The following is a 17,541-nucleotide window of genomic DNA, read 5'->3' on the forward strand; positions in this document are numbered from 1 at the left end:
TTAGTCCTTCAGGGATTCTTTCCTGGAAATTAGCCAGTGATTGCTTCCTGGAAGTCGGCCAGGGATTCCTCTCTGGAAATCCGCCAGGGATCCCTCCCTGGGAGTCTTTCAAAGATTCCTTCCTGGAAGTCTTCAGGAGATTCTTCCCTGGAAGTCGTCCAGAGATTCCTGCCTGGAAGTCTTCCAGTGATTCTTCCCTGAAAGTCCTCTTGGGATTCATCTCAGGAAGTCCTACAGGAATTCCTCTCAGGAAGTCCTCCAGTGATTCCTCTCAGAAAGTTCTCAAGGGGTCCCTTCCTGGAAATCCTCAAAGGATTTCTCCCTGGAAGTTCTCCAGGGATTCCTTCCTAGAAGTCCTCCAAAAACAGGTCCTGATTCGTCGAAAGTTCACTGTAGACTAAATGTTCCAGCCTGACTTGACTGAGGGCGCCCCTGCGTCCTCCGATTGAGTTTTACGTTGTATTCCTGGAGTCAGCAAAAGTCCACCGGATGGTGTTTGGCCTTTTCTCTGTGCTGCGCTGGCTGATCGTTGTTTCCACGCATCAATTGCTGATGGTCATCAAGTCGTTTGGCATCAACAGAGCGTTGTCATGTAGAGTCCAAGTTCGATGTCGCCAAGGGTGTTAATGCTGACTGTGGTTGCCAAATTCCTTTGGGTTGGTTGTTGGGTGTGAAGTGTGTAGTTAACATCTATTCCTCGATCGATGGATGATTGAGTATAGATTGAGCCTAAGGATGTCTATAGTTGTTGCTCACTAGGTTCCGAATGAGAGTGAACCGCGTGTCAATATGTTTGGTGTCGGCCACAACCTTCTTCGCAGCATCGTTATGCAACTCTGGTTGTCTTCGAGCACTGTGATTGGTCCCGTGGGCTTCTCGCCAATGTCCTTCATCAGCTTCTGCATCCAGAGTAATTCCTGGCAGGTCTCTGCAAATGCCACGTATTCCGCCTCGGTGGTCGAAAGGGTAATGCACTTATTTCCGAGGAAATCGGTCCACCTAGGTCAAAGATAAACCCCGAGTTTAATTTTCCTAGTCTTGGTGGTCCGCGTCAACGTATGCGTAAAGTTCTCCGGACCCACTAAGCTTCAAATCTGCAGTCGATTTTAAATAACCAATCAGCTTGGGTAGGATGTCGACCCAGGATGGATGCGCTGATAGCAATAGTGGGCAGCATTTTTATCGTCTCATACAGCAAAGCACCTACTAAGCTCTGGAAGTCGTCCTGCTGTAGCGTCGGATATCCGGAGTCCATTGCGATGTGGGATGGTTTTGCGACTGCTTGTCCAAATTGGCCCAGCACGAATCGTCCATCCTGTCTTCGTTGAACACGAATACCGAGATAGTTGCTGACGTCTCCGAGTGATGTGCTCTTGAAGATCTTCCTCAGAATTGTTTCAATTCTGTTGTACTTTGTTTCATCCTTGCAAGCAATGAGCATGTCGTTCACGTAAAGTAATACGAATGACAAACGACCAAGCGTCATTCACACGAAAATACATGGATCTGCTTCCAACGACTGGTATCCCATACTTTGTAGCACCTCAGTTATTTTGCGGTTCTACACTCGTCCAGCATTTTTTAAATCATACAGACTTTCCGCAACAGGCACACGTCATTCTTTGTTCCGGTACCGATACCAGTGGGCTACCTCATGTCAGACAGTTCCCGTACAAATAGGCCGATTTGACGTCCACGTGCTTCACCAAAAGCTTCCTTCTAGCGGCAATCGATAGCAGTCGAAGTAGTCTGCTTCACGACGAGAGCAAATACCTCGTCGTAATTTGTGCCACACATATGACTAAACCGCTTAGCGACAAGTCTTTCATTATACCGGGAGACTTCTCCGTTGCTGACCAGCTTGCGTTTAGTTACCCATTTATAGCCTACGGTTCACGGTCGTTGGGTAATGAAACGACCTCCCGAGTTGCAGTTTCATGCAAGGACTACATCTCCTTCTCCATAGCGCGCATCCAGATGTGTTACGATCCGAGCTCTTCATTGCTTCTTCAAACGAACGAGGACCGGAATATTCCTGGATGGTCAAACCGGCTACGTCTTGGAATCGCTGAGGTGGTAACCCTTTGGTCACACGAGTGAAGCGACGAACGTTGGTTCTATCACCAAACTCCTCCTGTCCCTCGGTAGTCTGTGCCAGATTCCGCTCGACGACGGTGTCATCGAAACGGATTGAATCGTCCTGGTCATCTTCATTGTTGGATGTAGCAGTTTCTAAACTGGTTTCTGTAGAAAACTAACTACAAAAAAAAAACAACCATGCTTCCGTCCTACCGCAGGTTACTGACTGATATCGCTACCAGCTATCAACATATTTATAATCCATCTCGTTTATCTCTATCATACAATACTTACCCACAGACATCTTTACTGCAGAATGTGTGATGTACCTGCTCTTTAACACTCCTCCTCATCACACAACCTCCGAACCGCACATCTGCCACCGAGCTCCATTTGCCCTCTAAGCTCCTTCGAGCATCTCCTATCCGCCGAACTCCTCTTAGCCTCGAGCTTCTCCTGGTCAGCTGCGCCATCATCCTCTTGGCCAACCACACCGTCCTCCAAGCTCTTGCAATCGAGTTCCTACAGCTCTTCCGCGCTCGTCGTCCGATCAATCAATATCCGCCACCAGCCTCGGCCACATACTGGCCTTCAACCCTTGGGCACCTCCCGTCCAAGATCTGCCCCCTTACTTCCAGGGCACTGTCTCCTCAACCAGGTGCTTCCTCATGGTCCCGCATTGAAGCCACCTCAGCATCCTCCAGGCGTTCCTGGGTCCATAACCTGTTGAAAAGCTAGTCCGCTAAGACCACGCAGATCTTAGCGAGGCTAGCCCGTCCACAACCGATTGAAAATCATATAGAAAGACAATTCAGAAGTTGTATCAATCTATAATTCAACATCATACACAAATATCATACTTTTCTCAACGAATCTTCCAAACTTTTATCTGTAAGGACGCATGCTTCTCAACCGACGATCTTCTACCTGACCTGCGACACTACCTCGATTCCAACAGGAACTTCGCTTGGATTTCTTCGGAAATGGCGTATGTGCCAGCTTGCTCTCGAGACAACATTCGCAAGTTACGTAACATTCCCAATCCTCGATGTGAGATCCATTCGCCAACTCATTGGACTCCAGATCACAAATGGCGTCCAGCCAACGATGCCCCAGAATACGATGCAAAGAATATTGTCCGGAGATACCCAGATCACCTTATACGACCCAATTCCTCCGTGATTTTCTTCTTGCCGTCCTCGAGATAAACTTCGTGCTTCATGTGTTTCTGTCCAGCGTTTCAAAGCTGTTCATGGAACGTCACGCCGTAGTCGATGATCCACGCATCACGTCCACTCACCTGGCGTAAAGCCAAGACCAAAAAATCCTACGATGACAGGTCCTTGAAACCTTCACGGACTGCCCTGGCGTTGGGATGGTAGCACTTCATTACCGTTCGTTCGATTTGGCACTGCCTCTGATTGTGCCCTGGTTATTGACAATAGTTGCAAAACATCGTTTTCTTCTGCTTCTTGACGTCAGCCTTGAGCACGGAATCGCTGGAACTCCTGCTTCCTCGCTTGGGCACCTCATCCGTCAGCTTCGACTTGGTATGCTCGACAGTCAACTCGTTGTGCGGCCTGGTCACCAACGCAGTCGTGAGGGTGTTGAAGGACTCGGGTAAGCTTCGCAGCACCATTTCCACCTGCAGATTGCGGTCCAATACCTGGAGTTCATCCATATTGAATCCTTGCCATCAGCATGCTGTGTGTCGCAAATTTGCTTCAGCAACGAGACTTTTCAAGTCAGCGTGGCCTTTTCGTAGTGGCCCCGTACTGCCGTGAATCGCAAGTCAGTCCCATCTGCATTTTCGTCAAAATTGAGTTGAGTTCAGTTTTCAACATCTCTTCCAGTGCTTTTTCAGCTGCATTAATGAAATAATATGATTTAGTTCGGAATATAAAGGAAAAAACAGCAAGTCAAATTGTCCCACTACAGACTTTAGCACCGTGGAACACAAAAATGTGCCTTGTTTTGATTATCTCTATATTTTCCTCGGCAAGATATCGTAGTGAAAAGCAAGTTGTGAAAGTTTCATTAAGATTGGAACATGTTCTAGAACTTTTTGAATATTAGTATGGAAAACGAGTTTGAAAACTTCACAGCCCATTTTCTTAATGTCTACTTTTTACAGATGGGACTGACTTGCGATTCACGGCAGCGTAGCGCGTCCCAAATCTGCTTAGCCGAGGTTAAAGTCTTGATCTGATTCCATTGGCTGTCTTCCAGAAGCATCACGCAATCGTGGCACGCAAGTGTGTGACAACTAATGATTTATTTTCTAAAATCTATTTTACATATTACAATTAATTGGGCTGCTTCAATCTTGGATTGCTTGTACTCCTTCAATTCTTCCTGGAAGTCCTCCAGGGATTCCTCCCTGGAAGTCCTCCAGGGATTCCTGCCTGGAAGGCCCCTAAGAAATTCCTCCCTGAAAGTCCACTAAGGATTCCTCCCTGGGAGTCTTCTAGGGATTACTTCCTGGAAGTACTATAAGGATTCCTCGCAGGAAGTCCTCCAAGGATTCCTACCTGGAAGTCCTCCAGGAATTCCTCACAGAAAGACCTCTAGGTATTTTTCACTGGAAGCCCTCCAGAGATTCTTCTAAGGAAGTCTTTCAGGGATTTCCCACAGGAAGTTCTCCACGCATTCCTCACGGGAAATTCTCCATGGATTCCTCTTACGAAGTCCTCCAGGGATTCCACTCAGGAAGCCCTCCAGGGATGCCACTCTGAAAGTCCTCCAGGGATTCCATACTGCTTCAGAGATTCCTCTCAGGAAGTCCTCCAGGGATACTTCCCTGGAATCCCTCCAGGGATTCTTCCCTGGAAGTCCATCAGACATTCCTTCTTAGGATTTATCCAGGAATCGCTCCCTAGTAGTCTAGGGATTCCTCTCTGGAAGTCCTCCAGGAACTCCTGGGAGTCCTTCAGGATTTTTTTCCTGGAAGTCCTCCAGGGATTTCTCCCTGGAAATCCTCTAGGGATTCCTCCCTGGGAGTCTTCTAGGGATGCCTCATAGGAAGACCTCTAGCGATTTTTCACAGGAAAACCTCCAGGGAAGTTCTTTATGGATTCCTCACAAGAAATCCTCCAAGGATTTCTCTTAAGAAGTTCTCCAGGGATTCCTCTCAGGAAGTCTTCCAGGGATTTCTTTCAGGGAGTCCTCCTGGAGTTCCTCTCAGGAAGTCCTCCATGGATTCCATACAGAAAGTGCTCCAGAGATTACTTACAGGAAGCCCTCCTCTCAGTTTACCAGGGATTCCTCCTGGAATTCCTTAAGAGATTCCTCACGAAAATCCTCCGGAATTCGCCCCTTCAAGTCATCCGGAATTCCCTCATCGAAGTTTACCAGAGTTCGCATATGGAAGTCCAGAGATCGCATTGCGAAGTTTCCTCATTGAAGTGTTCAGAAGTTCCCTCCTGGAAGTCATTCGGAGTTTCTTCCTGGAAGTTCTCCAAAGCTACAACCTGGAAGATCTTTGGATATTCCTTCTCAAAGTTCTCCGGAGATATCTCCTGAAAGTTCTCCAGAGAATCCCCGTAGAAGTCCTCCAGATATTCCCAGTGGAAGTGCAAAATGGGTTTTCCCGGAAGCCCTACAGAGATACCTCCTACAAATTCTTCTGAAAGGCTCTCCGGAAACCTTCAAGCGACTCTCTGAAGTCCTAGAGCGAAACTTACTCAAAAGCCCCTTTGCATTTCCTTCACAAGGCTGTCCACAGATTCAAAATGAACAACTGTCTAGTATTTCTATTGCCTGTTTCTTTTGTTTTTCAATATCTTTGGGTAATAACCTTAAAGTTGGCTCTATGAATACCTGCAATTTCTCCTTTAATGTCTTCCAAAATATTCTACAAAAATACCTTCAGAGCATTCTTACAAAAGTTCATTTACATTTTTGCAGACATTCCTCGTTTCTCATAACTCTCTAAACATTCTTTGCATCAATCCATATTTCTTTTGATTTTCAATAGTTTATTTCTCAATAAACGATACTCTAAAGATTGCTTCATTCATTTGACCGGAGTAAATTACAGAAGTTCTTTCCGGAGGACTTTTGGAAATATCTCTTGAAAGTTTTTCCGAGACACCTCTTCAGAGTTCTGCTAGATTTTTCGTGTAAGTCATTCTTAAGTTTCTCAATGATTGTTTCTGAAATCTGGAATTTTCCGAAAGGATCGCACGAAAGATGTCTTAAAAGATTATCTCTGAAACGCTTCTAGCGATTTTTTTTTCTCTTGACTTCCAGCAGAATTTTCTTTCGAAAGCCTTATTGAAGCTTCTGCGTAGCTTCTTCCAGGTACAGTCAGTGACATAAGTTAGTAATCAAATGCTGTTTTTCCATACAAAATGCTCAAGTTTGGGGTGCTGTATCTCAGCTCCTGGTAGTCCGAATTGGCTGAAATTTGGATGACGAACTACAAATAACTTGAAATTTTGCCTGTAAGGGAATTATTACATCGCAGTCATTTTACATAGAGTTTCAGAGGGACAGTTTCAGAGACAAAAGTAAGTAACCGAGAGACTTTTTAATTTAATTCGAAAACGGTAAGATGTGGGTGGTTGGTCTGTTCCACAAAGTTGTTCAATTTCAGAAGTTACACAAGTTTGCAGAACACACCAACTTTCCACGACTTACCGTTTTCGAATTAAATTAAAAAGTCTCTCGGTTACTTACTTTTGTCTTTGAACAACCCTCTGAAACTCTATGTAAAATGACTGCAATGTAATAATTCTCTTACAGACTCGTGTACTAGACTGAAGTCGAGTCTAGTACACGACACTGAAGACGGCCTTACAGTTGAGGTCGAAATACGCGTATCTGTCAAAGGATACAAACTCTAGTGGAATTAAATGGTAAAGTACTAAATTCGGTTTTTTCATCTACTTATAGGTATTCTACTAAACAGCTCGAAGATTTATTATCCTATAGCATTTTCTTCAGTTCTTGCAACTACGATTTATTCAAAAATTCTTTCGTGGGATGTATTGAGAAGCATTTTCATCAGAAATACCCTAAATATTCCAAAGTCCGGCTTTTAAATTCATACCTGAAAAAATGACAGCCAATTTATGAATTTTTCCATGCATCTTCTAGGGATTATTTGAAAGATTCTTAAATTCTTCCTTCAATTTTTCACACTGATTGTTCATAGAAGTTCTTCGAACGGTTTTCCTGGTTGGCTTTCAGAACACTCTTATGAGCAACTTCGAGAACCTGTTAGGGATTTCCGCCTAGACGCCCTACAGCAATTCTTTGAAGTCATCCAGGAATCCTTAAAAGACTTCTCGTGATCAATCCCTGAGGGAATTTCTGTGAGGAATCCCTAATGGACCTTCCGTGAGTGAGGAATTTCTGAGGGACCGTGGGTCTCCTAGAGCTTCTTTCTGGAAGTCCCGTGGGGCTTCATTCTGGAATTTCTGGAATAGTTGCTAGTCAGTGATTGGAAGAATTCCATCATAGTTCGAAAAATGTCGAGAGAAATCGTGGCCCAAAACATATCTTGAACATCACCCAACAATTTTTAGTAACCCCCCAATCATTCCCCTAGGGCGTCCTCAAATACTCCTTCGCCGGCTTCACCATCGAGTTCGCCCGGGCCGTGATCTCCAAGTTCCCGCTGCTGTACAAACGTCCCCACCGCTTCCTACCAGGTTTGGCCAAAGTCCTGAGCTTCAAGCTGATGTTCTTCCTGGCCGCTTACATCGCCATCTATCGGGTGACGGGATGCATCTTGTGTCGGCACCATGGCCGGGACCATCCCATCCACAACCGGATCGCTGCCTTCCTAAGCGGTGCGTCGTACTACATCTACCCGAAGTACCAGGTGTTCACGTTGGCCTTCACCAAGTTTGTCGAGGTAAGCTCTCTGAGGCAATTACGCCATAACACTGAAATGTTAAAGAACCCATGTATCTTGCAGATGTCCTGGGACCACTGGTTCAAAACGTCCCCACAGCTTCCGGAGTGGGCGGTCCGGCTCGATCGGGTTCCGTTCCTGCACCTGGCGTACATGGTCGGCGTCGGTTACATGTACCATGCGTTGTTTTTCCACGCACACCTCTCGCCGCCCTTCAACAACAAAGCGCTGAACTACTGCTCCGGCAATCGCATCGAAAACATGAAGCGACGCATCGTCGGCTGGATGCTCGAGACGGAGTGGAGCAAGGTTTGAAATGCAAATCAGGCAGGAGGGGAGATGAGGAAGTGGGGAAACACGCAAAATATGAATGTATGTTATTGTACTAAAATTATGGTAATTCGAAATAAAGCGCAAAAGGGACCGCCGTCGAATGCTCGGTGCGCATCAGTATGCTTCGAACGCTCCTTCGGTAAACATGTCTACGCTCAGTAAGTGTTTCTACGAGGTGTCCGCCGGAAAGACCTGTCGCGACCTTTGGCATCCGGAGTTCACGCACTGTCGATCGTACATTTTCGACTTGTGGAAACGTATCATCCCCGGTAGCTTCAAGCTGTATTTGCCTCTGTTGATTGTGAGCTTCCTGTCGATGATTCTGCTTTGAAAATTGTGATGTTTTAGAACAATCATTCGCAGCTTCCTCCGTTGGTCAAACTAGACGGATGGTCCAAATCGTATTTGATAAACAACTTCATCGACTATGTTAAGCTATCGTTGGCGACCTACGTTCAAGCAGCTCTGTCACTCACCTTCCAGTGCACGTGTTAGTGAGTACACTATGTTGTGTTACGTGATAACTACACGATATGCCCCAGACTACTAAGTCTTGTTTTAGAAACAAATATTCTTCAAATCTGTGCTCTTCAGTGGATTTTTTTTAGCTAAACTTCATCGAAATCCTGTCAAATCCAAAAATTAATGAATCGTGTAATTTCGTGACAAACAACCACCACTTCATTTTTATTTAAATAGATAGATTGGTAAATAGATCTTAGAAATGCAATTTAGCCAAAAAATCGACTGTTGAGCACAGAACTGATGAAGATTTTGTTTTTATGATATTGCAATTTCAGAGAAAACTTTCCGTTTTACGGTTCAACGGAAAGCTGCCGCAGCTGTCACATTACTGATTTGCACTGGTAAATCATCAGTAGGCTTCTATGATATCTTGGATACCGTCTTGATGATTGTTGTTTGTTGGTGTTTTTCATAGCGCTTTCTCTTTCAAGCATACTATGATTGAATTGTTTGCTTCAATGATATAATGATTTCGAAGCCTGCGGTAGAACTTTGACAGATGCGGTAGAATTCGGCGGCTACCGCGAAACGGAAAATTTTCTTTACAACCGTAATAATAGTTAGGGGTGCACCAGAAACTAGTATTTGCTAATGAACGTTCCCCTGTGCAATCAAAGCAACCTGTTCGGGCACCTTAACTACTGGTGCGTGATGTTTTGGCCCTGCCTACTGGGAGTTGCCGTCGGACCGAAGCTTCCTCGACAACATCTGCGATTGGAGGGCATCACCTTCTTCAACATGGTTGTCTCATAAAATATCTTAGCTTTGGTAACAGATACACTAAAAAGTGATCATTACAGATGATAGAAACCATGATCCGGAAGAGTCGGTGGACTTTTGTTCAATACCTACGGACATCGAAAGCGTTTGGAACATTCTGCTTTATGATTTTCAGTTCAGTCATAATGGCGAAGCTTGATACTGGAATAGTGAAACAATTCTGGTACAAAACTAATGCGTTCTAGATCAAGCCGAATTATGTAAGAAATTTCACACTTTCAGGTTGATCAACCCAACACTACAGGATTCACAAAAAGGCACCTGCGTTCACGACAAATCCTGCGCTGACCATCTGTTCGATGGACTTCTGAAGTACGGTTCCATCGGACTTATCCTGGAGACAACACGGGCTATCCTCGCCAAATTCTCGTTTCTCATATCAAACCGTCCGCAATTCATCCGAGAGTTCCGGCAAATTTGGAACTTGAAATTGGCACTCTTCTTGGCAGCGTACGTTGGAATCTATCGAAGCACGAGCTGCATGTTGACGCACTTTAATCTGGCCGGTAGACCGGTAGTTGCTGGATTTTTGGCTGGGTGGGCCTACGCGTTGTATCCAAAATATCAGATCTTCACGCTGGCGCTTACCAAGGCGATTGAGGTGAGTTGTGTGATTATCGAAGTAGGCGACCTACATTACGTTGGGCCGATTTTACCAAGTGAGACTTCTTTTACTCAACAAGTGAGAGAACTCGACAGTCGACATGCTATTAAAGTGAAGATGCATCGAAGCCAAACCTCAAATTTTCAAGAACACAAACATAGATTACCAGACAGCGGTTTGAGCTGAAAACTCACACGCTGGTGGTCACCAATCAATCAAGTTTTCAGCTTGAAGGGCTGTTTAGTTCTATAGATTTGGAATTTCTTGAATTTCAAGGTTTGACTCACCTTTACTCAAATTTTAAAAGAACTCTTAGGTGACCCGTCCGTACAAAACAGGCATCGCGGAGGGTTGTAGGACATTTCCCAGAAAGTCAAACCCCAGAACGACATTCCCCAGAATGACGTTCCCCAGAAACCCATTCCCCAGAATGGGACATTCCCCAGAATCGTTTTTATACGTTTTTAAAGAGTGCAAAAAAAAATGGTTATTCAGTTTTTTTTTGTCATTTAAAAATGAACCTTCTGAATTGATTTGTCATCTATTGGGGGCATGGTTTGGCCAAAGACACGGCCCTTATAAATTTTAAAACGTTCGTTCGGACAAAAGATCACGAAGGGGGCAGGAGGTGGTTCTGAAAATCCAAAATAAATGACTACGTGGTACATCGGCAGACCTAACCAAAATCTTAAGGGAAAATTCTGTTTAACAATTTTACATCTACTTAACATGATTGTACTACTTTTATTTCCCTGAATATCATTTCCCGGAATGCCACCTCTCCGAATGACTCGTTTCCCCAAAAGACATTTCCCTGAATGACTCGTATCCCCGAAAAGTGATGCAGTTCAAACAGGTGCACGAATAGTCTTGAAGGACTGGGTGCTGAACTAGAATGAATGATAAGCAATTAAAAGACGAAGACAACATAGATTATAACGTCATCCTCGATTGAATACATACTCGAAAGAAAAGCCAATGAAGCAAAAAAGGGTGCATATCAGATGACCGGTTCGTTCATCACTTAGAAACACTAAATGTTATGACAATTATAAGAGCTAAAAACTTTTTGTGAACTAGGCTATTCGGGGAAACGGGTTGTTCGGGACACTGGCATTCTGGGAACTGGCGTTTGGGAAAACGACATTTGGGAAACCGACATTCGAAGAAAAGTAGCAAAACCGTTTAAGATAAGCTGCTCTTACGTATGTCATACTATGTTTTATGATCAAACTTGACCCAAGCTATTGGATTTTTTTTTTGTTTTCATAGTTATTCTTCCTTCTTTTAAAATTGGCTGTTCTTTCTAATTGTATTTTCAAAGGGTGATTTGTATATAAAATTAATTGGTGGAATTTGTTTTTCTGCTTTCATAGAATATTCTCCCTTCTTTTGAACATATGCTGCTCTTCCTAGGTTTATTGTCTTCGTAATGATGTAGATTAATGGAATACAATTACACTAGAAAATATCTCTTGTATTTGATAATTTCCTACCATAGCAAAACTAAAGCTACAAAAGATCGTAGTCTTTGTGCACTACAAACCTGTCGTTATAAAAATTACGAAAATGTTTTACCTATGAAAACTATAATTTGGTTTTCCTCGAATTTTGCGACGTTTTAAAATGCGTTCACTATTTACTATTAACCATTAAACTGGATATTAACACCCCAAAAATCTCTTGTTATTTTTTTTTTCTGGAGAATGTCCCATTCTGGGGAATGTAACATTCTGGGGAATGGATTTCTGGGGAATGTCCCATTCTGGGGAATGGATTTCTGCGGAATGTCGTTCTGGGGAACGTCATTCTGGGAAATGTCGTACAATCATCGCGGAGTTGTGTTGACAAATACTTGTACTGTCTGATAAAATACTTGTACTGTCATTCTATTTAATGAGAGATTGGAATCCTTATTTAATCTCATCAACTTTTCTTGAATATTCCTTCAGTGCAAATTTGGAAATGAAACTAATATAGTTCCAAAGAAAATTCTTGAATATGGCGATACTCTACAAATTTTGTCAGTTCTCTTAACCCTTAAAAGCCCGGGAAAAACCTTGAATTTTTAAAACGCAACAATTTGGAGACCATCAGATCAATTCATTCGAAATAAATTTTGAAGTAAATACGGTTAATTGTTCTTACAATCCTTGGGTGAGACATCCTCCCTGACCACTACCCATTTCTGAAAACGGAAAAAGCGTGGACACGAAGGGTCAATAATTGGCCTCAAACGGGTATCTCAGCATCCAAATAAGATAGATGGTTGGTGTCTTCGCTAAAGCAGATCAAGACCTAGCTGGCGATAATAAATCTGATTGAGAATTTTCTCGCTAGGTGGCGCTAGTGACAAATTTTCTTCAGTCGTCTGTACAGTGGGGGACCGAAATCGGTACAGGCTCAAAATCCGCACACTTCATACAAATAGAAGGCGTTTTGTATGAAATGGACGGATTTAGATTCATTTCTTAGGTGTACAGATTTCAATCCCGGACGGTATCTCAAGATTCTTATCGGCTAGAATCAGTCTTCGACAAAGCTGTTCAGCAGAATTCATCACCATCACAGTCACCTAGTAAAAAAAAATGAATTGTTTGTATCTTAAGATTCTTATTAACTTAAAGGTTGGTGTTTTCAACAAAGCTGTTCAGCAGATCAAGAGCTATCTGGCGGTGAAGAGTCTGGTTAGGAATTCATCCAACTCTTCACCGCCAGATAGCCCTGTGTCTGCTGAACAGCTTTGCCCAAAACACCAACCTTCTAGCTGATAAGGATCTTGAGTTACAGATGATTCAATAAAATTTGTCACTAGCGCTACTTAACAGATGAATTCTCCATCAGATTTTTCATCGATAGATAGCCCTTGATCTGCTAAATAACGTTTTGGAGGTTTCTCGAGTCATTAAACCAAATATTATTCGTATTTCCCGTTATACGTAAAAAAAACTCCGTATTTTTCGACGTTTTTTGACCATATGACTCATTATGTAAAATATTGTTTTACCTATATGGGAAAAAAATGTTTGACCCTGTTTTTACGTCAGTTTTTGAATAACCGCGAGTTTTTTAACGTCGTAAAAAATACTTCAGTTTATTAAACTATCCCAGGTAACCAATAAGTCGTATATTACTTGAACATTTCTGGTGTGGAGCATGGCGATTTTTTGAACCGCCCTAATATATACCCTCAACTGACTCTCATCAGTAGCGTACCTAGAGGGTGCGGTTTGCGCGGTCCGCACCGGCCTCAAGTTCCTAGGGAACCCAAAATCCCAGCGCAGATTTTTTTTTTACGGGATGAAAAGTTCGACATTGCTTGTAGGAATCTGACAAATTGTAAGATCCCAAATAGAAAATGAGCATGGCAAGCATGCATTTTGGCTCAGTGATGTACAGGGGCCCCTTGATTAATTCTTATTTTCAATATTTAAGGGCTAGGTTTAGAGTGGACCGAGCGCCTCGAGGCGACCGTGGCTTTAGGCCGCCACATTTGAGGGGACTTCACACATATTTGTTTTGTAAGTTATTCTCCTTGTTGTTGTTCAATAGATTACACACGCGAGAGAACTGATCTTTCTAATAATTGAACGCGGCCCTGATGTAGGCACTTAAATAGGCTCAGATGTCTATTTTGAAGCTGTTGAGTCTAATAACGGCTTTGAATTCATAATCTATATAAATAAAAATGGAATGATGTTTGTATGTCACGAAATGGCTAACGAACGGGGCAACGGATTTGAATGATTCTTTCTCAATTTTGTCCGTCAAGGGTTCCGACGTGTTTGTGTGTATAAAAGTTCCAGGTTGTTCACCGGGAAAGTAGAAAAAACGGTACTGAACGGAACTGTCATTTTGTATGGGACGATTCATAACGGTTTTCAACAGCCTACTTGATGGCGAGACGAAGTTTGCCGGGACCACTAGTTATTTATATTTACGTAATACTTCATGAATTATTATTTCCATCATATCTAGTCAAGATCGTAGGCCTCCACAAATCTAGAGCATTGGTGAGCTTTTAACATATTTTCTTGCGATCTGAATCATTCTCATAGTCATCCATTTTAAAATTAATACAGACCCCTTCTCAATATTAAAGGTATGCATGAGTTAAAGGTTATTTTTAAGAATTCAGAATGTCTTAAAGCAGCAATATCACTCTACACAGCTGTTCTGAATAATAGCAGCGCATGTCGATTTTCATACAAAATGCTCAACTTTGGCATGCTGTAGTTTTGTTTCCTTCCAGAACTACAAATATGATCAATATTGTAACTACAAAATTTATTTTTTTCTGAGTCCCTGCCGGAAAGTGAGTAATTTTTCGAAAAAAATGGCAGTTTTTATTTCAAAATGTTTCTTCTACAAATACTTAAAACATTTTCTGTTTAGGTGTAAGTAGGTGGAAATTATTCAAATGGTAAGTGATATAAAATTTAAAAAAATAATGTGAAACAGAAATTACAATTTTTTTTTTTTTTTCTATCTTTATTAACGAGATGTTTAGCCCTGGGCTAGTTCATCTCGGGACCAACGGCTTTACTTCCCTTCTGAAGGAAGTCGTCACTATAACTTTTATGTCATAAGTGACTATCTCGGGGATGGGATTCGATCCCAGGTCCTCGGCGTGAGAAGCGTGTGTTCTAACCACTACACCAGGTCCGTCCCCCCGAAATTAAAAAAAAAAAAAAAACTGCTATTTATTTGAACAATTGCGCCTAATATCTCAGTTTTCGGCAGGGGCTCAGAAAATTTTGAAATTTTGTGTTCACAAAATTGAACAAATTTGTAGTTCTATGGAGAAAATTTCAACTCGGTTGCTTGAAAGGGAACAAAACTAGAGCATGTCAAAATTGAGCATTTTGTATGAATAGATCGACATGCGCTGCTATTATTCAGAACAGCACTGTACGTATTTCTCGTCGTTTGTGATTATGAGGCTCTGCACAAAAATCCATCCATCGCTTTCACTCTTCCATGAAATTAGTAAACAACAAGGCCAGTAAATTCAAAATCCCATACGAAATCAAAACAGTGCAGAGCCCCATTACGCGCGGCGTGTGAGGTGAGACGAGGCGAATAAGGTGACAATGGTCCATCTGGTTAACACTAGGCGTCTCACGTCACTCGATGTGAGAGCGATTCGTCTCGACTCATACACCGCTCAGAATAAGCACCATTATTTTCGCTAATAATTTGAACACAATGTTATTCAAGTATTTGTCGAAAGATTCCTTCAGGTATTACTCGGAAGATTTCTTCAGAAGCTAATCTAGTGATTTTTTCACGGGCTTTCTAAGTATTTTCGTTCCAAACAGCAAGATGACGGATCATCGAACGTTAATATTAATAAAATAGTCATTTACGTCATCGTGCAAAAGTTTGGGTTCATCGCTTAGTATGGTATATCATGCAAAATTTTGGGTTCACCAGAACTTACTTAAAACAAGAAAACTCTGTGAATTCTCATATCAATCATAAACGCGCCATTATTTACGTTTGAACTATTAGAATCGTTAAATAAATGTTAGAATAATTGACGAAAACGATTTGCGCGCGGCTCAGATGATCCCAAACTTTTGCACGATATCATACTAAGGGGTGAATCCAAACTATTGTACGATGACTTGAATGACTGTTTCATTGATTTTGAATAGTTTTAAGATTTTTGCGCCAAAATTGTTTGAGCGCTGGTCGACGAATATAAGATTACGGTAAATATGACGCATAGATTCAAATTTCGATCGATCCATTCTTCTTCTTGGCATTACGTTCTCACTGGGACAGAGCCTGCTTCTTACCTTAGTGTTTAATGAGCACTTCCACATTTATTAGCTCTCAGCTTTTTTTGCCAAAGTTGCCATTTTCGCATTCGTATATCGTATGGCAGGAACCATGATACTTTATGGCCAGGGAAGTCAAGAAAATTTCCATTACGAAAAGATGCTGGATCAACCGGGAATCGAAGCCAGACACCTTCAGCATGGCTTTGCTTTGTAGCCGCGAACTCTAACAACTCGGCTAAGGAAAAGCTACTAAAAATACTAGGAAATACTAGGAAAATTAGCCACAAGTGCGTTTTTTTACGTGGCACTACTTTTTTAAAAAACAAAATTTAAAAAAATACGTCAAAATACCTACGAATGCGTCATAAAGAGTTTCAAATAGACGTGTTATCATGAATACTTTTATATGTATTTTTGGGGGTGAGTACAAACTTTTGCACAGAAGTATGGCCTTCCAAAAATGTCATCTATCATTAGGGGGAGGGTGGGGGGATGTATATGAAAGTGTGACGGTGCATGTATTAGGTATTGGAAAAGCGTGACAGAGGGGGGAGGGGGAGTCTAAGAATTCCAAAAAATGATGGACGTCATATTTGAATCTTCCAATCTTCCAATCGTACCTTAACAAGTAATAATTTTTTCTCCCCAGATGTCCTGGGAGCACTGGATCAAAACGAATCGCAACCTTCCCGACTGGGTGCAGCGCTTCTCCCGCCTTCCGTTTGTCTACCTAGCGCAGATCGTATCCTTCGGCTACCTCGGGCACATCTACGCCTTCCATCCGCATCTTTCGCCGTCGTTCCACGTCAAGGCGATGGACGTCTGCTCGAAAAATCTCACGCTGAACATGCGCCGGACGTTGATCGGGTGGTTCGGTGGACATCCTAGGGAGCCGGCTTGGTAAATGTGACGGGGTGTCACAATGTTCAATATGAATAAAAACTAAACAACGAAAAAAAAAGTGATTCAAACGACCATTAAATAAAGTTAAAAAATTATGAACGAATATTCTCGCTTGTTACCACACCATTTTAGCTTCATTCGATCCACGTAGCAGAGAGAAGGGTCATAGTAGACTTTGAAAATCTGAAATGTCAAAATTCATCAATAAAGATCTAGGACGTTAAACTCATTTTAAAACGACACTAAATTCGATAGGCGTCCAAATTCCTGTTGAGAAACACATTCAATAATGGAAGATGAACTCGATGAGTTTGTTTTAACATCGGAGGATCTGCTCTACTGGTTCCCGTGGACCTTTCATTCGTTTCCCACACCATTCTCGATCCATCCGATTTTTGGCGCGCATCCGAGCACATTCTACTACCTCCCGGTCATTGCGGAGCGGGATGAACTAGAGCAGCCGGAGCTTTCCACCGAGCGGATTTTAATCCAGGAGCTTTACGACGATGGCGAATCTGGTGGTGAAGAGCATCAGGAGCAACGTTACACCGTGGAAGAGCCACCGGAGGTAGAAGACAAAGCTGATGATGGCGGACAGAAGCTGCCGGAAAGCGTCGAAGGCAATCGAGGCGACATCTGTGATGTGGTACTAGAAGCCGATCGTG

The 17,541-nt window shown here is 42.6% G+C and overlaps 2 protein-coding genes across 2 annotated transcripts; both read left to right on the forward strand.

Annotated features, from left to right (window-relative positions):
- Nucleotides 1-7,624: 7,624 nt before the first annotated feature.
- On the forward strand, nt 7,625-8,360 carry LOC110678062. The gene is made up of 2 exons (XM_021850815.1): nt 7,625-7,942; nt 8,006-8,360. The coding sequence occupies exons 1-2, from the start codon at nt 7,766-7,768 to the stop codon at nt 8,255-8,257; spliced, it is 429 nt and encodes a 142-aa protein (XP_021706507.1). The 5' UTR covers nt 7,625-7,765; the 3' UTR covers nt 8,258-8,360.
- A 936-nt stretch (nt 8,361-9,296) lies between these two features.
- Nucleotides 9,297-16,979, forward strand: LOC5573611. The gene is made up of 4 exons (XM_001660888.2): nt 9,297-9,541; nt 9,601-9,743; nt 9,803-10,181; nt 16,623-16,979. Exons 1-4 carry the CDS (start codon nt 9,392-9,394, stop codon nt 16,875-16,877), a joined length of 927 nt encoding a protein of 308 aa, XP_001660938.2. The 5' UTR covers nt 9,297-9,391; the 3' UTR covers nt 16,878-16,979.
- The last annotated feature ends 562 nt before the right edge of the window (nt 16,980-17,541 follow it).

Source organism: Aedes aegypti, chromosome 1 (genome assembly GCF_002204515.2).
Source record: "Aedes aegypti strain LVP_AGWG chromosome 1, AaegL5.0 Primary Assembly, whole genome shotgun sequence".
Classification (NCBI taxonomy): Eukaryota; Metazoa; Arthropoda; class Insecta; order Diptera; family Culicidae; genus Aedes; species Aedes aegypti.

Coding starts and splice junctions, on each gene's coding strand:
- LOC5573611 (XM_001660888.2), top strand. CDS start 9,392: ATGAACGTTCCCCTGTGCAATCAAAGCAACCTGTTCGGGCACCTTAAC. Junction 9,542..9,600: donor GCATCACCTTCTTCAACATG/GTTGTCTCATAA, acceptor TGATCATTACAG/ATGATAGAAACCATGATCCG. Junction 9,744..9,802: donor GGAATAGTGAAACAATTCTG/GTACAAAACTAA, acceptor TCACACTTTCAG/GTTGATCAACCCAACACTAC.
- LOC110678062 (XM_021850815.1), top strand. CDS start 7,766: ATGTTCTTCCTGGCCGCTTACATCGCCATCTATCGGGTGACGGGATGC. Junction 7,943..8,005: donor CCTTCACCAAGTTTGTCGAG/GTAAGCTCTCTG, acceptor TGTATCTTGCAG/ATGTCCTGGGACCACTGGTT.